This window comes from Sinocyclocheilus anshuiensis, unplaced genomic scaffold, assembly GCF_001515605.1.
Source record: "Sinocyclocheilus anshuiensis isolate Anshui unplaced genomic scaffold, SAMN03320099.WGS_v1.1 scaffold795, whole genome shotgun sequence".
Classification (NCBI taxonomy): Eukaryota; Metazoa; Chordata; class Actinopteri; order Cypriniformes; family Cyprinidae; genus Sinocyclocheilus; species Sinocyclocheilus anshuiensis.
The window spans coordinates 58653-80049 of record NW_015549596.1 but is presented as its reverse complement, the minus strand read 5'-3'; the positions used below and the strand labels follow the sequence as shown (position 1 = coordinate 80049).

At 36.1% G+C, this 21397-nt stretch overlaps 3 protein-coding genes across 6 annotated transcripts in view; 1 reads left to right on the top strand and 2 right to left on the bottom strand.

Moving 5' to 3' along the window:
* Nucleotides 1-858, bottom strand: part of LOC107658389 (nucleolar protein 8-like) — a 10240-nt gene extending 9382 nt beyond the window's left edge. Inside the window, exons 1-2 of one of the 2 annotated variants that reach the window (XM_016446914.1) lie at nt 801-858; nt 29-161 (exon numbers count right to left, since the gene is read on the bottom strand). In XM_016446914.1, the coding sequence (XP_016302400.1) occupies nt 29-149 (121 nt within the window). In that variant the 5' untranslated portion in view covers nt 150-161; nt 801-858. Of the gene's footprint in view, nt 1-28; nt 162-667; nt 736-800 lie in introns of those variants that run through there. The other variant, XM_016446915.1, reaches the window with a different exon arrangement.
* Nucleotides 859-1120: 262 nt separating this feature from the next.
* Nucleotides 1121-21397, top strand: part of LOC107658387 (centromere protein P-like) — a 65508-nt gene continuing 45231 nt past the window's right edge. The window contains exons 1-6 of one of the 2 annotated variants that reach the window (XM_016446911.1): nt 1121-1194; nt 1839-1976; nt 2157-2308; nt 2429-2517; nt 4131-4219; nt 10035-10131. In XM_016446911.1, the coding sequence (XP_016302397.1) occupies nt 1852-1976; nt 2157-2308; nt 2429-2517; nt 4131-4219; nt 10035-10131 (552 nt within the window). In that variant the 5' untranslated portion in view covers nt 1121-1194; nt 1839-1851. Of the gene's footprint in view, nt 1195-1835; nt 1977-2156; nt 2309-2428; nt 2518-4130; nt 4220-10034; nt 10132-21397 lie in introns of both variants that reach the window. The other variant, XM_016446910.1, reaches the window with a different exon arrangement.
* LOC107658388 (mimecan-like) lies at nt 11876-18259 on the bottom strand. Of its 2 annotated transcripts, none has more exons than XM_016446912.1 (7): nt 18230-18259; nt 17140-17544; nt 14315-14399; nt 14015-14179; nt 13455-13657; nt 13127-13219; nt 11876-13016 (listed from the first exon to the last, which is right to left on the bottom strand). In XM_016446912.1, the coding sequence occupies exons 2-7, from the start codon at nt 17290-17292 to the stop codon at nt 12846-12848; spliced, it is 870 nt and encodes a 289-aa protein (XP_016302398.1). In that variant the 5' UTR covers nt 17293-17544; nt 18230-18259; the 3' UTR covers nt 11876-12845. The 2 variants fall into 2 exon arrangements, with proteins under 2 accessions (XP_016302398.1, XP_016302399.1); XM_016446913.1 differs by lacking the exon at nt 18230-18259 and having other exon boundaries at nt 17140-17376; nt 17469-18089.

Sequence of the window (21397 nt, the reverse complement as noted above, 5' to 3'; positions counted from 1 at the left end):
GGGGGTGGAGGTTTTATCGAATTCTTACCATTCTCATCTTTCCTCGTAATGATTTCCACATCTGACACATCCCCAAATTTTCCAAATCTGTCTTTGAGGTCCTTCTCAGACACTGTGTGGCCAAGGCCACCGATGTACAATCGTTTCATGGCCAACCCCTTCTGTGTACCATCAAAACACACATAATGAACCACACCGAAGTCCCCATATAGGAAGGAAGGCATAAAAAATAAATAAAATCATAGTATTGCGGAACCTAACTGCCACTTGACAGTGGCAAAGATAGACTCAACATTATATAATAACTTTATATAATAAAATTATATATAACTATTGTGAGGAAAAAACTCAAATGTGCAGACAATGATTGTTGCTCAAGGGGGCACCATATGATGTTATGATCCCGCTTACTTCTATTTTTACAATAATTATAATTATGAAATTATCATGAATTTTTTAAAAAGTAATATAATTGTAGATCAATTCCTAAAGATTATGCAGTACTGTACGTATCATTATTTGCCTTGTACACAAATGTAAGCACCAATTCTTTAATTAAAATATAAAATTTTAACTGCATTGCAAAAGACATACAAGTATCAAATTCTGTAAATTATGTTTAAAAACATGAGACTCATGAACATATGATTATTACAAAAGTACATACCGTATGATCCTGATTTCTCAATACTTCATACTTTCATACAGAGTCATACTTTAACATATCATCGTTAAACAGTTCCTAAAAATATTCCATAAGGCAGAATAAAGGTATTATCATAAACTCAAAACAGACTTACGATCACGCCAAAGATTCACATGTACATACGGATGTTACACTGTAACTGTTCCGCCGTGACACCACGGACGTGTTTTTGGTTCCGCTTGCGAATGTCACGCAACGCTATGGAAAGTTCCATCGACAAAACATACTCACGGAATCAAGAAAAGCAATATTAGACAACTTTTCAATTTCTCCCATACGCGATGATAATTATACGCAGAAAGTAACATGTTTATAAACACGCCACTTCATAATAATGCTTTTTAGATTAACATTCAAATGTTTTAGGGTGTTTTTGGGTACGGTTCGCCCCTGCAGTTCCCATGTGGTATGTTCCATGTTGACGCGGGATTTAGTTGAATCAGTCAAAATCATAAAGTCGCAGTGTTTACCTTCAGAAGAACGTTAAAGTAAGTTTATTCCTTTAAACATTGGATTTCAAGATTGATATAAGTTCTACACAAATTATTAAATCCATATAAGAAATAAAATACATATTTATATTACAACTCCATTTGTTTTACAAATAAAACAATATTTTTTTTACCTCTTGATGATTTGATTCGTCAAATCAAGCTCCTTTCATCTGATTTACACTCAAAATATCGTTATGAAACTATATAAAGCAATATAAAGGTTTAGAAATAACTTATGGACAGCTGTTAGGATAATCTGTCGTTTAGTGACAATTTATAAAAGAGTTTATGATATAAATCTCCTACAGAGTGTAATGACAGATGTATATGCAGTGAAATTAATTTATGTTTGTTGTAAATTTTGTTGAAATGTTATATAATGTTATGTATTGGTTAGAGAAGTTAAAAAGTTAAGGATTTTGACTTGAGCTGATTAATTAGAACCTTTGCATCATATTAAAACAATACTGGCATGCAAATGTTATTATTTATTATGTTATTATGCAAATGTTATTATTTTAGGCTAAGTTTGTGTATATCATGTAGAATATGAAGTTATTTTTATATATGTATCTCTTTATCTTTCTCTCTCTCTCTCTCTATATATATGTATTTTTTCATAAACTGTTTCTTAGTAGATTGAGGAAGATAATGGAGCAGAAATATGAGGAAGAGATCCAGATGCTCCAGCAGGAAATTGAAATGCTGGAGGCTGAACAGGAGGAGACTTTACGGTCCATTTTCATAGAGCATGGAGATCGACTACAGCGGGAACTGTTAGTATGGACTACCTTTCGATGGATTTTGTCTAGTGTCATATAGCAGCGTAAACTGGACAAAAACAGACTAAAGCTAAACAAAAAAACGTACCGTCTTTCTGTGACATTAAAAAGCATATTCGCAATGAAAATGTTTTACTTGAAGGCTGGATCAAATTAATTACATTTTTCTTTCAGAAAGTCAGTCTATAAGGAAAGAGGAGGAGCACAAAAACACACTCTTTCAAAGCTGATCACAGAAGTCAGAGAGCTGGAAAAAAAACTCAGACGACAGACCGAAATCAATGGGATCGCTCTAAATGAGTGTTTTGTGAAGACATTGCACAAAAGTGAGTCTTTTGAAATTTGCTTTTAAATATGAAATAATTTATATTAAAAATATGTATATGAAATATTTATATAAAAATTAATTTAGGTTGTATAAATGGGTTATTCTGTTGTTTTTTCAGGTGAAAGAAAACTTGTACAGCAGCTCAGACTTGCAGGTCACTGCAGTGTACTTTTGTTCCAGGTTGAATTTGCAGTGACTGAGATTCAGGTACAAAGAAGCCACAAAATATTTATGCATGCGCTTAATAGTATTAACACAAGTATTATTTATTAAAATTAACATATGCTTTCAAAATGCATGTAAAATGAATAACTCTTTGCAAAACAGGCTATTTGAGATATTCTTCCTGCCAGATGAGTGCATGTAGATTGTGTGCTTTAGGACTTAATATATTCACAGCCCTGCAGCTGGTTGCAGCAAACCCGTTAAGTTAAGAAACCCATTAGTAATAATTTATTTTATAAGTTTTGAGTTTTTCTTAGGAATAGATCACCCAAAAATAAAAATTTGCTTAAAATGTACTCACCTTCAGGCCATCAAAGATGTAGATGAGTTTGTTTCTTGGAACAGATTTGGAGAAATGTGTCACTTGCTCACCAATAGATCCTCTGCAGTGAATGGGTGCCATCAGAATGAGAGTCCAAACAGCTGATAAAAACATCACAATAATCCACAAGTAATCGACATGACTCCAGTCCCTTAACTGTCAAGCAAAAAGCAAATCCATCATTAAGACCACTGTTTATGGCTAAATATTAGTTCTCTGTCCTTAATATTGCTTTCTTCAGTGAAAAAGTTATTAGGAGAGAAATATGCATATGGACTTTTTTACAGGAGGAAGTGTTGTTATGGATTATGGAGTCTTTTTTTTTTGGCCAAAAGCAATGGTTTGAAGTTAAAATGCCTTAATGATGGAATTGTTTCTCACAAACATAACACAAAAACTTACAAAGTTCATACTAAGATGCTGTAAATCAGTTGATATTTGGTTTTATTTTGTATTTTGGGGTTTGTTTAAATCCTGAACCCTGTATAATGCCTCAAATCTTGTGGCATGTTGAGGAGAAAGGTAAGTGATCAGCATCATGACATGTTTTGTATTATAAAGTGCCATTCAATTTTTCTTAAGAAAATGTGATTAAGTGCTGAAATTCTCACATATCACCAACAATCATTTAAACTCCATACAGTTCAAGGTTATTAGAACCAGTGGTGAAGACCGTGATGATTATTCTTATACTCAACACAAGAGGGCAGCATGTTTCCATTTTAACCATGACATTTCCTTTCAACATCTTGAGATTTGTGCACTAGTCTTAAAACGCCTCTTTAATGGATTAGACTCGGCATTTATAGTTCTTCCAGTTCTTATTGTTTCTCTGAAATTTTCATGACAAGCATAAATCCAACTCTTTGAGGGCCCTCCTTAGCACAAATATTTACATAGTCGCATTAAATGATTTAGAATAGAATTGTTGGTTGGAGACTGATGGCTCTCTTAAAGAATTGTGAGTTATTTTAAACTGGCAGCCTGTGGGAAGATCAATGTGACGTGATAATGAAGGTTTTGTTTGTGTCTAAAGCTGAGTCAACTGAAAATCTTTACAATGAGAATAGTTGAGAATAAATTTGAAGCGTTATATAAAGAAGTAAAAGCAGTTTCGTGCTCCAGTCTTCACAACAAAAAATATTTTTCCTGAAGAAAGGAAATCCCATAAACCATCAGTCTCATGACAGGTAATATAAAAAATGCAGATCAGTTTAAGATTATTTAACAAGACTATTTATGATCTTGTCTAACTCTCAGTGTTTTATTACAGGAAGATGATGCACTGCTCAGGAGAGTTACAGAGCTCAATATCGTTGTGGATGGTGTTGAATTCAAAGATTTCTCTGCATTTGTGTCCAGGTAGAGTGATGATTGGTAACTTCTTAATATCAATGGTGTGTTTGTATTTCAATTCAGGTCATCCAAGATGAAGATGAGTTTGTTTCTTCAGATTTGGAGAAATTTAGCATTACATCACTTGCTCACCAATGGATCCTCTGCAGTGAATGGGTGCCGTCAGAATGAGAATCCAAACAGCTGATAAAAACATCACAATAACCCACAAGTAATCCACACCACTCCAGTCCATAAGTTAATGTCTTGTTAAGTAAAAAACTGTATGTTTGTAATAAATCTGTCATTAAGATGTTTTTAACATTTAATCGTTCTCTGGCTAAAATACGAGTCCACTACCATAATATAACTTTCTCCAGTGATAAAATTGTCTTGTCTGAATCAGGAGAGAAATATGCACAGATCTAGCACTGTTTACAAGTGAAAACATTTCTAAACAAATATGTTGGTGGACTTTGATGTGAGAGGAAAACGGGATGAACTTTTTCACTGGAGGATTTATGGATCATATTTTGGTCAGAAGCAACAGTTTTAGGTTAAAATGCCTTAATGATGGATTTGTACAAACACACATCAGTGTTTCCCACAGACTTACACTCTGTGTGGCGGCATTTCCCCTGAGGGAAATATATACAGTGCACAGCATAAATGAGTACACCCCCTCTGAAACTTGGTTGAATTAAATCTAGGTTGTACTCAATTCTGCAATCCTTAATTTAAACAAAAATTGGCAACATTTCTTATTTTACAGATATTAATGGCATGTATTTCTCTGTTTTTATCAAGAATATGTTTAATACATTTCAGTTTTGCCATCTTTCTATGAATTATATTAGTGATCATTAAGAAAATACATCTTTTATATTTAATCAGAGGGGGTGTACTGATTTATGCTGTGCACTGTATGTATATAATGTAAATATAAAATAGCATACTGCATATTGAAAATGCAGATTAATTCTCTGCCAGCAGGTGGCGCTTCTGGGGTCGCAGAAATACAGCGGTTTCCCTGGTAATGGCTGTACACAGAGCAGCACTGCCAAAGCTACGTTATCAAGCATAATAGGAGAGATTAAATGAAAATGGCATCTAAACTTTTCTGAAGAGAGTCGGTTCCCTTCAAAGATACATTCATATAAAAACACCCACGCCACATTTTTAACTTTGAAACGTGCTGAGCTCATGTTTACTCAATGAATTCAAAGCCTATTGGAAAATCTATTTGTGTCGGTCAGTGTTGAAATTGTGGCGGGTCGCCACAAATAAATCAATGTATGGGAAACACTGACGCATTTTTCTGCTTCACAAGACGTTAACTAATTACCGGGAGTCCTGTTAATTACCTGTGGATTATTATGTTTTGATCAGCTGTTTGGACTCTCATTCTGACACCACCCATTCACTACAGAGGATCCATTGGTAAAACTGCTAAATTTCTCCAAATCTGTTCTAAAGAAAAACTCTTCTGCATCTTGCATGGCCTGAGGGTGAGTAAACTATTCCTTTAACGCAATTATTTTTTACATTTATTTTTAAAGGTAAGCAGATTCCATGGATAATTTGTACTCTTCACAAAATTATGTATCTTGCTTGTTTGCATAACTGAATCAACAGAAATCCCATTAGGAGAAAATCCAGGTTGCGCAATAGGGTTACACAACATAAAACCTACAGTGTAAGTAAACATCAGGCAATTGAATTCCCAGACACTATAGAACAAAGAAGAGCATTCTGCTTTATGTTAGTCTTGTAAAAAGATACAAATCCAAACAAAACTCAATACAAGGGAAATAAATGTATCTGTGTGGCTCATTAGCAAGATGCTGAGTGAACACTGACCAGCTTTTGTCATCGCGATGTAGGAGAGTTCCTGCAGAGGTCTGATTTTCTCATTGAGGACTGATTAACAAGTGTTGCGAGATCAGGTTAGATCCCGCTGCTGGCTGATTGACTGATGGCAATGTACTCTTGAGAATCTTTCATATGAGGCAGTGTTCAAACAAAATGCAATATAACCTCAAAAATATTCCATCGTTAGCCAAATAAGGGCTTTGTTTATATGTTTGAGGGGTTTCTGTTATACTTGCAGCTGAAGTATTTGTTTATTCATGGTCCAGGCCAAATTAACAAATAAATGTCTCTGATCATTAGGCATGTGGTCCATATCTGTGGTAGCTTCATCTTTGAAGGAAGATCATTTGTGAAAGATTTAATTCTATCACGTTCTGTTCTATTCTATTGCTATATTCAATTTTATTCTATTCAATTTTTGTATGTCCTGTTTTATTGTTTTTTTTTGTAGTACTCTGTTTTGTTGTGTTTCTTGTTGTTCCATTGCATTCTGTTCTGTTGTGTTTTATTCTGCCTTATTCTGTTCTGTCCAGTTATGTTCAATTCTGTTGTGATTTTTCTGTTCTGTTTTTACAAATTTCTGTCTTCTATTCTATTCTGCTCTTTAGTCTGTTCTGTTTTGCTCTGTTTTATTCTGTTTTTTTTTGTTGTTGTGATGTTTTCTGGACTTTTTTGTTTTGTTTTGTTCTATTGTATTCTGTTCTATTTTGTTTCTGTTATTTTATGATTTGTTCTCTCAGTTCTATATTGTATGATTTGGGTTCTCTCGGTTCTGTTGTGTCTGTACTGCTTTGTTCTATTGTATTGTCTTCTGTTGCTGTATTCTGTTCTGTTTTATTGTATTTTTGTTCTGTTCCATTCCATTCTGTTTTGTTTTATTTTTGTGGTAAAGCTCCTACAGAGCAGCTTCAAGGCAAGCTATAGACGGTTGCTCTGCTTGTGCTGTAATGAGATTCAGTCATTTAAGTCCAGAAGAACGCTGCACCCAACATAATGATGTGTGGATTTAATGTTTAAAAGTGCTGTGGTGACGGTCCGTAACATGTCCCGCTCATTAAACTGTCAACAAATGGCACCAGCAAGTCATTGACGGCCAACAGCACCCCACAGTGTGTGCACTGTAAAAAGTGAACATGTGGACCACCTGTAGGTCACTCTGGATTGTGTAAGGCAGGACAGTCTGTACAACTCCACCAGACACCTCAGGGATTAAAGCCATTGTTGTCCTATAGATTTATTTGGTTTATCTGTTGGTTTATAGTGTAAACACAGTGTAAGAACTGTGTAAGCACAGTTCTGTCTTCTATTATTACTTGAACAAGTACAGCACAAAACTTCCCATTAAAGTAACACCTTTTGATGTTGACATTTCCAGCAATCCACAGAGAACACAGCTGAGATAATTAGAAGGTTAGGTTATTTAGATTATGTGTTGTACAGCATACTTGCTATATACTTGAAGAAATAAGAGAGCTGAGGTCTGAACCTGTGACTTCTAGTGGGAAAGATTCATGCTTATGGTCAATTTGTTATCCAGCTGCTAGGTTTATCCTTTCATGTCATACATTATGTGTAGCTTTATGGTAATTGGTAGCTGTTAAAGAGATAGTTCACCCAAAAATGAAAATTACCCTATGATTTACTCAACCTCGAGCCATCCTAGGTGTATATGACTTTCTTCTTTCAGACGAATACAATCTGAGTTATGGTAAAACAATGTCCTGGCTCTTTCAAGCTTTATAATGGCAGTGAATGGCTGTTGATATTCAATAGTCCAACAGAAGTCCAATAAAGTGGCGTTCCAGTGGATGACGTAGGACATTGGTGTAGCGTAGGCTCCAATGAGAAGTGCTGAACGCAGAAGCACAGAGGAGAGCAAAACAAAACACAGAATGAAGATTTGTAAAGAAAAATGTCAGAGGATTTTGATATAAGCCAAGAGGAGACTTGTTTTCCTTTTCTAAACAAAGCCTCCTTTGCGCCTATAAACAAAACTTGGTTCTCGCAAGACTAGCATATTCTCACGGAGCTAATGCTACGCCTGCATCCTACGTCATCTGCTGGAAAGCCACGCTCTCGTGAACGCACGTATGACAGTTAGCGGAAGCTAGAGATTATGGTTTATAAAGTTTTAAATATGGATATTTTTCTTACACAAACATATTGTTTCGCTTCAGAAGGCCTTTATTAACCCCCCAGAGCCATGTGGAGTACTTTTTTTTTTATAACGGATGGATGCACTTTATTGGACTTCTATTAGACTATTGAATATCAACAGCCATTGACTGCCATTATAAAGCTTGGAAGAGCCAGGACATTTTTTAATATAACTCTGATTGTATTCATCTGAATGAAGAAAGTCATATAGACCTAGGATGGCTTGAGGGTGAGTAAATTTTCATTTTTAGGTAAACTATCCCATTAATTCATCTTTTTATCTAGATATTCAAACCAACAGCCCTCTGGTTACCACTGTAGATCTCTCAATCTATTTAATATTACTTTAAATGTGAATGCATTAGACTTATATGATTGAATTACTAATGAATTTGTTAAAATTTCAGAGTTTTGTTTTCTGAAGACATAATATAATATCTTCTACAGTTGTTCCACTTAGTCGCAGGAGTTTTTGGCTGGGATGACAAATTACAGTTTGAAGTAATGCTGCTGTTTTGGCGGCAATTTTTTTGGGTCTGTTTCTAAAGTGCAGCCAGCCTCCTGGTCGCTGAATGTACATCTGGATCATATTGTCTGGTCTGAGAGTCTGTCCTGGCACGAGAGAGTCGGAAAAATACTGGAGATAATGATTCTCGCATAAGTCTGAGTTGTCTCTGCGTCTCAGGAAGACGCATTTTATAACCATTATGGTTCATGTAAACTTAAGAAGAATTTTTTGAGCACTCTTGTGGTCAGGTACATAAGTGGATTCAGGCATGTTTGGGGAGAAAGTTTTAAAGGGCTAAAACTTTGAGTTTTTGTGCTATCATTACTGTATGCTCTATAGCCATGTTTACAACTTTTGTTCTGTTGTTGATGTTTTGATTTTTGACAAGTGTGAAGTTTGAAACGAAGCACAACCACACAGGTAGACATACATTTGTTTTTTGGAACCTATACGTCTAATATTAGTACATGCCACAGGTTCTTGGCAGCCTAACCAGGCAAATGATAAAAACTGAAGGGACAAATTTAGTGAAATTATACAAAGGAGCCAAACATTGATTTGCCATTAATTGGTCTGTAGAGCGATCCTGGCATTCAGTATGTTTAGTCTATCGAACTTAAAAGGTTAGCATTCTAGGAAAGCGTGGTTTATAATGACTTCTTCAGATTCAAGGTCCCCAATCAACAAATCTAAAATGCATACGATGGAATTTGCCCACATTACAAAATGAGATCCGTCGGCGAGGGTGATTTGTCTGTGGTTTATTTTAAACAGCGTTAGACGTCAGTCAAACCAGATGGTTGATTAATGTTTGTAAACTTTCAGCTCACCCAAATCCAAAAAATTTAAGGTGTACGTTAATTGTCTGGTGTTTAGACATTCTCAGGGAGCCTTTTCTCCAGCTCTTGCCATTAAGCTGCTGTCTTTTACTCTTGGAGTGGATCCATTTAGTTTTGAGAGACTTACCATTTTTCCATCACTCATTACAACACTGGCCTTTCACAGACAAGACTCGAGAGTCATGGAAAGTTGTGTCCTGTGCCACAGTTTCTGGGCCCCTAGTAAATCTATGGAAAATCTCACAATGTCTCGTAACGTCAGCCTGTGAAGGGGATTAAACACAAATACACAGTTTATCCTTCTATATTTTATGCTGAATTTTACATTAAGGAGGGCATTTCCCTGTCATGTTTTTCATCAAATAATCAAATACGACAGTCTCTAGTTAGAATGTATCATTTACCAAAGTGAGCAAAACAGTGATGGGTTTATGGGGTATTAATGTACCTACTGTTTTGTTTGCAGAGTGGAGGACACAAAAGATCTTCTCTTGTTCTTCAGGACCTTGAGGACGTTCTCTGAGAGGTGTGAGGAGAGGCGTCAAACTTTTCAGCACTTTCAGGTAACCAGCAATAGAAGCAGGGAATAAGGTCCTCAACCAACTATGTATGGGCACAATTCTTGAGTACTGAGAAATTACAGAGATGATTGATCATGAAAGCAATTGTGACTTTTATCAAACTCCACTGGCTGCTACACACAAACTTGCCAAAATGGGGACTCTGGGGACTTAAATTTCTCTGATTGGTTGTGGCGCCATTTGTCCAGTTGGTTGCAGCTTAGTATTCAGACTTTTGTTGTTGTTTGTAAAGTTTATATTCAATTCAAGCATTTTGAGTAATGCTATTTTGGCTTTTTTGTTCCTATAGCTTTCAAAAAGCCATGTAATATAATAAGTTAATGTCCCCCTGTAGTGAAAATCAAGATTTTTATGTTGTTTATTTGTCTCTGTGGTGTTTTTAATATGCTTTTAGACAAACCCTGTGCCAATCCATTAATCAACACCATTGCTGAGTATTTTCTCTGTCCCATAAACGTGGTTTGAAACAGCCCTTTTTTTGCTATGTCACAAAATTCAATTACCAATCATGTCAAGGGATAGATTTTTTGCAGAACCAACATGCAGATCAACCAGTAAGTTTATTTTTCTTGTGTTTTATCAGTACAGTGTGTCTAATTTGATATTTGCACAAATATTTAGCCAGTGTTATCATGATAATGTGGCAGTGATGTATTATGCCTCCCTCTCTCCATTTGTACAAACGTGGCCTTTCCCCCCCCGCTGTATAATATACCAATATTACCAGCACAAAACCAAAAATATAATGGAGCAAAAAACCCATGAAGCCATGGTTTAACGTGAATTTAGAACCGCTAACTTGAATAATATCCCGCGCAAAAATGTAAAAGTAGCCCGGAGTCAGACCCACCTCTCCCATATTGGCAAATTAGAATCACAAACTTGGCTGTATTCGAGTCTTCAAGGCATTTTGAGGACACAACATTGTCAAATAGTAACTTTAACAAATTATGCAGTATCCACTGTGTAAAAACATAGTTTTATCAGTCATTATCCGTCGATCAGGAGGCCCTGGCTGGTGTAACTGAGTGGAGGTGGGGCTAATTTGCGTATTCATAGATCCGCGTAGAGTAAATGAGGCAAGCATAATGTCACGTTTATGGTCGGTTTTTGTTTTGTTTTCCCTGTGTTCCTGCCTCCTGTTTCTTTATGCCCTTATTTGGTCCTTCCGGTTCCTGCCCCCATTTAGTTCTATTTATTCCAGGTGTGCCTTGTTATTAGTTATCCTCTTCACCTGTCTGCCCCTCATTATCTGCCCTATTTTAGTTCTATCCCGTTCTGTTCTCTCTCGTCTGGAATTGTTGATGTCTACCCTTGCTACGTGTGTTTTCCTGTTTCCCTGGATATTATTAAAGTCTATAAGTTTGAATTCGACTCTGCGTCTCCTCGTTCCGTGCTCCTCTACACTAGGTGTAGAGTTACATTCAAGCTATTTTAAGGTATGAGAAAATTTTCACAAGAAAAAAACATTTAAAAATGTCATTTTGATGATCAAAGATGAGTTTTAAGGGAGAAAATGACTACAGGGGGACTTAATACTGTAATAAGTTATAGAAGGAATATGATTATTTAGACCAATGTCTAGCCAAAACAAAGACACCTGGTTTCTTAGATTTATTTAATTTCTTTGAGAAAAATATACATTTAAAAGATTCTACCTGGAATAACAAAGTTCTCCATTTTTATTTATCATCTTGTAAGGTTTTTATTCGTAGTTCCACCTAATATGCACATATCATAAGACTTTCATAAGTATGAGAAAGATTGCTAAATGCCAGATTGGGAACAAATTCCATGACTCGATGGCAGTGAAAGTTTGGGAATGAAGCCTTCGAGTCAGTATGAAAAACATTCCGCTTGGACCATTGTGCTGTAATGGCTGCCAATTTGGCCAGTTAAATGGAACAATATTACCCCACTTTTTCCAGAACTTTCTGCATGCACAATCTTTGGGTTTGATTGGTTTGCAATTTGCAGACAGTTGTTTTGGTCTCTTTTTGGAACTGCATTTTTTTTCTTTGCTTTAACTGCTGTCTGACATAGTTGTTATAAAAGATAAAAGCAAACCAGTCACAAGGTTTTAGAAAAAAAAAGTGTATTTGAACAACTAAAGTGAACATTACATGTTGATTTCATACAATGTTTTACTGTACAGTCTATTCATGTTTAATTCACACATGGGTAGTAATTACAAATTTAGCATATAAATATTCAAAATATTAAAGTAAAAGTCAGCTGGGAAAGAACAGTGACTTGGAACTTGGAATGAGTTCCTCGCCCTCTATTTAACTTAGCAGGCATCTTAATTTCAGCCAAAGTAAGACATTTTAACAGTACTAGAAAGTGTCAGAAATTCACAGAGTTCTGAGGAATACTAGAAGCTTGACTGCAGCTTTTCATGATCTCACATTTTACTAAGCAGTAGCCTCCGTTGGTTATTTACAATGGATATAAAGTTATTAGTTCAAAGACTTGTGGTTTAGGTTCATCTACAAAGTCAATATCAAAAGGAAATCTAAGTGTTTGGGCAGCTGTTACATAATTAGATATATAATACAGATTCTCATGGTATTAACTTTTTGTACACTCATCTGTGCTCAGGCACTAGGAGATTGAATGACTTTTGCTTCTCGGTTTTAGCCATCATCATTGGCTATCCAAGGACTTCTCACTGTGGAGTACCTTTGATTCGGTTTTCATTGGTATCGCCCAATTGGCAGAGACTGCAGGCATATGAAACTGGTGGGGTACTGGCCGAGGATGACGGGATTTCCATCCATACGGATCTCGTTCATGTTGGGGCGGATGTAGTATGTGTCATTACTTTTGCAGAAGGTGTCCACGGTCACGCTTGAAATGTTATTGTTCTGAAAACACAGCAGTAGAGAGGTTTAGAGTTCTTTCAAGACATTGTGGATTGTGTAATAATATTTGTATGATTTTTGTGCGATGTTAGCAAGCAAAACAACGTCCTAACCTGAAGGTGAAGTGTGCGGACAGTCTCTGGAATGAGAGGAACGGCCTCCAGTTCATTATGAGCAAGATACAGATGTGCCAGTTTGCTTAATTTCTGTAAGCGAAGAAGATCAGTATTCTAAGTCAGAATTTTAAGAGCAAAAGGGTTTTGACAAATAAGGCTGTTTTTGTCTTGCTTAATTCGATTCGGAAAGGTATTCTTTCTAGAAATTAAGGCCTTTAAAAAGTCACTTCAGAACGTCTAAAAAAAAGTAGCAAGCCCAAAAACAAAAGGTTGTGGGTTGGCTAGTAGTGTTTTCAAACAGGTATTGTAATTTGTGGCTCTTTACCTTGAAAGCATTTGACTTGATTCCTTTGGTCCTCAGTTTGTTGTGATTAGCATTGAAGGAGACTAATTTTGCCGGTAGCATTGGTAACTTGACCAGCTGGTTTTCGGCTAGCGAGAGCTCCTCTAGCATGGTAAGCTTAGCAAACGCACCATCTTCAATCTCAGAAATTATGTTTCCAGTGAAGTCGATTCTCTTCAAAGTCACTACAGTAGATGAATGGAAATGGACAGAAGAGCATTAAATTCATAATATGAAGGTTAAGCAACGTATGTTAAACACCTGGACAATTTGTCTCAGAAATTACACAATTTTGTAATTTCAAAACGAAGAACTCGCAATCTCATGCGATCACATTGCGGTTTGTATATCATGTCCCTTAACATTTGGAAATCTTTTGGGTGAAATGGATTCTGGGTTGTTTCTGAAAAGAAGCAGCTGTTTGCCTCCTGCTCTCCATTGGGGTAATCCCTTATCCTGTCCACAAGAATTGTATTTGTTCCCCCAACAGAAAACGGCGGTCAACGAGAATGCCAGAGCAAGTCAAGTCAGGAAGAACTCACCGATATCTCCGAAATCTTTGGCTGTTATCTTTTTTATCTTGTTGTACCGAGCGTAGAGGTAGTTTGTCTCCTTTGGCAGAGCCGGCACTGATGTCATATCTGGGTCGACCTCCTCGCAGTAGACAGATCCAGTTAGACACACACACAGTAGACAAGTTGGAAGGTCTGGAACATGTACAAAATTTGATTCAAAACAGGCAAGTTAATGAAACTAGGTGGATAGGCAAACACAAAAGAGCCCAAAAAGAGCCCATCACTCATTCCTTTCGGACAGTTGACCAGGCGTCAGTTGTTCGTTACCTGAAGGGTCTCCTACAGGGGGCACTGTGCTAGAGTCACCGGGGGTGTCGGCAGGCAGAAGGGCGTAGCTGTCATCTGTCGCTCTCTGTAAAATGGCTTCATTAGTTGGTACATTTGGTTTTTTGACAAGAATGCCACATTGAGGTTGAACATCTTGTTTAAAAAAAAAAGCTTACTAGCCTTTGCATTAATTTCAAACAAAAAGTTCGCTCAAAGATAAATATTCTGCTGTAATGTTGTATCAAACCTATGGAAGCCCATTTCCTCCACTGAATACATTTTTTTAAAAAAGGTCATTGTGGCTTTTTATCTTACAGTTCTGCCTTTTTTTCTCGCAATTGCAAATGTATATCTCGCAGTTCTGAATCTTTTTCTCAGAATTGCGAGATTTAAACTTACTAAAAGTTTAGTAAGTTTAAACTTAAGTTTAAGTTTAAACAGTAAGTTTAAACTTACTTAAACAGTTCTGCCTTTTTTCTCGCAATTGCAAATGTATATCTCGCAATTCTGAATCTTTTTCTCAGAATTGCGAGATTTAAACTTACTAAAAGTTTAGTAAGTTTAAACTTAAGTTTAAGTTTAAACAGTAAGTTTAAACTTACTTAAACTTACTTAAACAGTTCTGCCTTTTTTCTCGCAATTGCAAATGTATGTCTCACAATTCTGAATCTTTTTCTCAGAATTGCGAGATTTAAATTTCAATTCCGAGAAAAAAGTCAGAATTGTGAGATATAAACTCGCAATTATGAGAAATAAAGTCAGAATGGCAAGATATAAGCTTGTAAATCTGAGAAAATCTCAGTCTTTTTCCCCCTCAGAATTGGACTTTATAACTCGCAATATCTCATAAATCTTATATCTCACAATTCTGAGAAAAAGTCTGAATTGCAAGAAAAAAGTCAGAATTGTGAGATAAAAAGTCGCAATTACCTTAAAAAAAAAAAAAAATATTCAGTATGCAAACCTGTATATGGAAGTCTGTTTCCGCCACAAAATAAAAGAGGTAATTCTGACTTTCTCGCAATGGCATGGTTATATCTTACAATTCTGTTTTTTTCCCCCTTACAATTCTGATGACTTTTCTCAAAATTGTGAGATATAAACTTGCAATTGTGAGTTATAAAGTCAATTTCAGAGGGTAAAAAATACAACGTTCTTACTATTGTGAGTTTATATCTCACAAGTATAGTGAGATGTAAAAACTTAAAAATTTTGAGGAAAAAATTAGAATTGTGTTCTAAATTTAGAGTTTATATCACGCAATTCTGACTTTAAAACTCGTAATTCATGAAAGTCACGAAAAGTCTGAATTGTGAGATAAAAAGTCACAATTACCTTTTTTATTTTTATTCAGTAGCGGAAACAAGCTTCCATACCTGTATGACTTTCTTCTGTAGAAATTCTCATGGACGGAAAAAGTCCTGTGTATTCAGATACAATAAAGGATAACTGAAGTCGTCAAGTTTCATAAAACCGTAAAAGATTCAAATGGGTGACTTGTGAGCTTTTTTTAGTCTATCGAAACCATTTTGAGAGCTTTACATGAAAAAAGACATTTATCCACTGACAATATTCCCCTCTGGTGAACTGTCTACCGTTGCATCTGGATCATTGAGTAACATTCAAAAACATGGCTGTTTTTTCAAGTGCCAAAGACGAACAATATTTTTTTTCTGAATAATGACTTTGTATCTTTTCATCACAGAAAGCTCTTGTATTGCACCAGAAGACGTGAAATAAAGCACATGAGTTGTAAGGGAAATATTTATGACACTTTTTAGGCATATTTGCATTCTTTTTAAAGATTGGAAACTTTGATCCCTTTTCGTTATCGATGCATAGAAAACATCTTTTGTGTTTCATGGACGAAAGAAAGTCATAACATGAGGGTGAGAAAATGATGACAACTTATTTTTTGAGTAAGCTTCTCCTTTTACATCCTGTTCATGAATAACTGTTATGTCTTTTGGCTTGTTGGGACGAGCATCTGTTTGGACCTGTGTGTCTTCAGGCGTCTGTTAAATCACCCTGACAGTGTCTGAACCCATGAGTTAGTGTGAAGCTGTGGGTGGGAGAATTTGAGCCTGAGGGAACTCCTCCAGAACAGATTGCTGACTAATCAGAGAGCTTCCACACAGTGCTGGGCAGCTGTTGAGTTTTGTTTATTTGAACAAAACTCTATGGTTCCAAAACCGTCAGTGTACGGAAGTAATCTGGTTTTATGGTGGAAATGTAACATATGTAGACCTGTAAATGTGGGGTATAATTTAGTTAAGCTAAAGCAAAAACATTTGAAAAGTAACAGCTTACTGGAAATGTGAATATACATGTAGTTTTGAATCATTAGTTACATTGTACAGTATTAATTGAATATATATATTTTTTTTTTTTTTGAAAATCAGTTGCAATGCTTTAAATAATCTTAGTACTAAATATTTAGTGACATGTTTGTTATATTATATTTTATGTTTTTGTTATATATATATATATATATATATATACAGTACACACACAAACACATTTTATGTTTACTTGTTTATGTTTACATGTTATATATATATAACTATAATTATAATGGATATAATTTTTTGTAAACATTAATTTTACATATTGCATTAGATTTAATGTGTCATATATGGTTTAGTGAAATGGGAACAAGTTCAATTAAGCTAAATACAAATGAAATCAAAGTAACGCAAAATTTAAAAAAAGCATATATAAATTGGACAAGCAGTAGACAAAAACAAACCCATTTCTAAATAATCTGTTCTGTCAGCCCTTGTGTAAAATAACAATTAATCATGGAATAAAAATACAAAATTTACCTTATTCCTCTGTGCCCTTTCATCGATTTCCTCAGTAAGTGCTACATCCTCCAGTCTGTGATGCCTGTGAGTGTGATAGTGTGCACCAGATGCTGAGAGCACCCATGATGCAAATATGACTGCTGATATCAGCATTCGCAGCCTCGTCCCCATTGTATCTAAAGACTCTGGGATGTGTTCTGCCACGTTAAAGAGCAGAAGCGCAGTGCAGGCAGTGGTTGGCTATTTTCTTGGTGCCTGTGAGTAAAATGTGATCTGTCAAATCAGGACTTTAAGCCCCACCACAGGCTGCCAGAGGAGATCCTTAAGTGGGAGTTTATGGAACAGACCTTAACCCTTCGCATTCCCATCTGAGCTGATCAGACCACTGTGTCGCCTGCAGGGTTTGGCCATGTTTGTGGTCCACTGGAAAAAAAAAACAGTTCGTAAAACAGCAGAAGGCAATGAAAAGGATTGTTAGTTTTGCTTTGTAGCTCAGAATTTTATGTTTGCTGATCTCTTGGAATATTGAGGCATGTTTGGCTCTTCTTTCATTCTGTGCTTTTCTAATAAATCTTTAAGCTTCTCAGAGAAGCAAGAAAAGCAGTGGGAGGACAATGGTAACACAGAAATGTGACCGGACATTAGGATAGATCAGGTCCAGATTCTTTGATTATTGTCCATCTTTCAGTAGCCTTGCTATATTGTTCATTTTAATTTTGACTTCATGTTGGATCCAGCTTTGATAGCATTTTACAGTACATTCACTAGAAAAAAAGAGTAGCTGGATTAGTTTTGCAGGAATCTGCAACAAGATAATGGGTGGACAGTGGTAATTGCGATAGATTGTGGGACATTAGGATAGATCAGGTCCAAATTGAACAAACTCTTTAATTAGAGTTATCCATCTCTACGTATCCCAACTGTGATTGAACATTTTCAGTTTGTTTGTGTAATTTACAAGTTTGCCTAGATACATTTCATTAAAACCAAATACAGTGCATTACAAAAGTACAACAGAGCTCCTCTATAAAACAGACACTTAAAGATTAAAGTGAAGAAAAACATGTGTAATAGGAAACATGTGAGTGATTTACTCTCCTTTTTGCACCTTAAGACAAGACGAAAGGCACCTCGGCCCCTCTCGAAATAAACTTGTAAGAGATGGAAATAGAGTATGAATAACATTACAGGTGTGTTAACAATTATGCCAACCTGTAAAAAGTTACTGTACTAAGAAAAGGGCCAGATAGTGCTACGGCCAGATGTTTTTACACTGCTGATCCTCTGTGGTTAATTTCTCTGTCAAGGTGGTTTCTTCACCACATGACTTGATTTGGAGGATTCCAAATATTTAAACATAAGTCCTCTACACCATTTTTTCTATCAATTCTTCAATAGGTAGATCTTGTCTTTCATAAAGGCCGAGGTCAGGGATCTTGGGCCTAAAAAGGTTGGTGACCACTGCTCTACACTAAAAAAAACTGGTGTGGAAGAAGGTGCAAAAATACTTATTTTCATAATTAATTAGTTTAACCACTAGTCAGTCACAGAAGTCTGTATGATTAGTAGAGATCAACCAAATTAAGCAATAATTTATTTGTCCAATTATTCTGATGAAAAATTATATTTTTTGATATTTACACTTTCTTTACTCATTGTTTTAATGTTCAAGGGATAGTTCAAACATGAAAATTCTGTCATTAATTACTCACCCTCATGTTGTTCCAAACCCGTAAGACCTTCATTCATCTTCGGAAGATATTTTTGATAAAATCAGATAGCTTTCTGACCCTCCATAGACAGTATTGTATTTATGGAGAGAAAAGTGACACTGTGCAAAACAAAGCAATCTTTAAATCAGAAATTTCCGTACGTAGCAATTCAGTTTTGCCCACATTTTATGCTGATTGAGATGCATAACCAAGCAAGCAGAAAATCAAATAGAATGTTTAAGCAGCAATGAACTGAATGTTTACTAATATATGTATTTTCAATAATATTTAAATATTATAAATCCTCTTTCAACCCTCTACATTGCGAGTAAATCACTCGCATATGCGACTAAATCTTCACTCTGGGTGACTAAATGATGTCTAATATTAGCCAATTGCTAATAAATTCTCAGATTTTACTCGCCAGTGTGTGAGTTGGAGGCTAAGTATAAGTTTAGCTCAGATATATTTTCACTCGACTGAGCGCTTCAGAGTTTCACTACTGTCTCCGCCTACTAATATGCATTCATACATGGTTATCAAGTTTTAATTCTAATTACTAAAGTTCTATCATTAAGTAATATTTATTATCATATTATAATACTTGACTGACTGATGTTAAGAGTGTACTTTCAGATATTTATAAAACTGCCATTTTACAAACATATATATATTTATATATATATATATATTTATCAGTCTGGCGAGTAAACAAAAAAAATTACTAGCCAATGGCGATTCAATTGCCAAGGTGTTCGTAGAGGGCTGTCTTTTATTCTTTGAGTAATGAATAGTTTGGTGTGTTGAACTAGGACGCATCTCAAAAATCTATCTAATCTATCAAGTCGATAGCCTAATAGCCTTTGGTCGTTCGGGCTTTTCATATTTTTTGGTTTCAGACTCCTCTTCATCGTCCTTCCTTTGGTTTCCGTAAAATATCATTATCAGCCTTGGGAAACATCTGTAAGCGTAGTAGTCCACTGGTCCTCTCAGTTTATTGTTGTCGAGACGTATATAGGTCAGCATGTTAGGGTTGCCAAGATCCAGTGATGGACACATCAGAGAGATATTCAGATCTGCAAAGAGACGTATCTCGTTATTTGAGTAAATGAAGGATGTGGTTAACATTTCTTGAAGAGACCTTCATGTTTTATTCTACAGCATTTGTGCCTTTAAGTTTAATCCTACCTTTAAAGTCATTGTGGTTTAGATAAAGATGTTCCAAGGTCCTGGGAACAAAAAACAGTTTGGAGAGCTGGTTATGGCCCAAATGGAGCTCCATCAGTTTGGACAGGTTAAAGGCACTGTATGCAATGGATTTGAGTTTATTGTGCGGCATGCGAAGGGACGGAAGATTAGGAGTCTTCTTAAAGTAGCCCTCCGGTATGGAGGCGATTGAGTTGTTTTCCAGCGATATCTGCTGGATCGATTCTGGAAGGTCTGCTGGCATGGACTTGAGCTTATTGTTGCACATGTTGATTTGCATGAGACTCTTCATGCCAGATAGGATCTTTTCCAGCACTGTAAGTTTCGTAAGCTTGCGTGTGGCGTCAGCTGGTATCTTTGAAATTTTATTAAAGCCCAGATGAAGCCTCTTAAGAGTTTTTGGCAGAGGAGAAGGAACGTCTTCCAGATTATTATGCTAAAGGTGTAACTGAATGAGTTCCTTGAGTACACTAAAGACATCTTTATCCACCTTAGATGATTGGATCTTGTTGTAGCTGAGGTTGATTTCCCTCAGGGACGTGGCATTAATAAAAGGCTTTGAAGTTATCTCTTCTATGTCGTTATGCTGGATGTACAAGTGGCGGATGTGTCTAGGGACATTGGGAATCGCCTTGAGGTTTCGGTGGTTGCAATACATGGCAATAGGATAGGACGAGGGGCAGAAACACTCGCTGGCACATTCGTACAAATACATTAGTAGGGCATCGGAATCAGGTTGTTGAGGAACTTCAGGCGAAGAGTCATCTGTGTCATAATCCGAATAGTCAACTTCATAGTCTTGAGAAAGTACCAGAACTCCAGAAAGCAAAAGCAGAGATGGTATTGTCAAGATGTGTGATGGCGTCATGCTTCAGTTGGTATTTCCCTTTAACCTGTTTGGAGACAAAAACGAATTGTATTTTGATTATTAGAACAAGGTTATTAGGAATGCTAATGCTAAACTTTGTTTATTCCCCTCCTAGTGTATTTTATGTTATGCATTTAGATAACATTGATTTAACTGTCTTAAAGGGGTCATAAGATGCGATTTCAATTTTTCCTTTCTCTTTGGAGTGTTACAAGCTCTTGGTGCATAAAGAAGATCTGTAGTTGCAAAGACTAAAGTCTCAAATCCAAAGAGATATTCTTTATAAAAGTTAAGAGTCAACCACGCCTACCTAAAACGGCTCATTCTAACACACCCCCACATGTCTACATCACGATGTGGGAAGATTTGCATAACGCCGCCTAAATGTTCACGCAAAGAAAGAAGGCGTAACTTTTATTCTCGCTGTAGTATTGTTGTTGCCGCCGCCGCCATGTCGTGAAGGTGCTGTGTGTTTCGTTGTGAAAGCGAA

Bases quoted from the DNA above. Each gene is read 5' to 3' on its own strand.
- LOC107658388 (XM_016446912.1), bottom strand. From the start codon at position 17,292: ATGGGGACGAGGCTGCGAATGCTGATATCAGCAGTCATATTTGCATCA. The intron at 14,400-17,139 runs GTAAATTTTGTA...GCCATTTTACAG, and splicing joins AAAGGGCACAGAGGAATAAG to AGAGCGACAGATGACAGCTA. The intron at 13,017-13,126 runs GTTAGGACGTTG...CTGTGTTTTCAG, and splicing joins TCCGCACACTTCACCTTCAG to AACAATAACATTTCAAGCGT.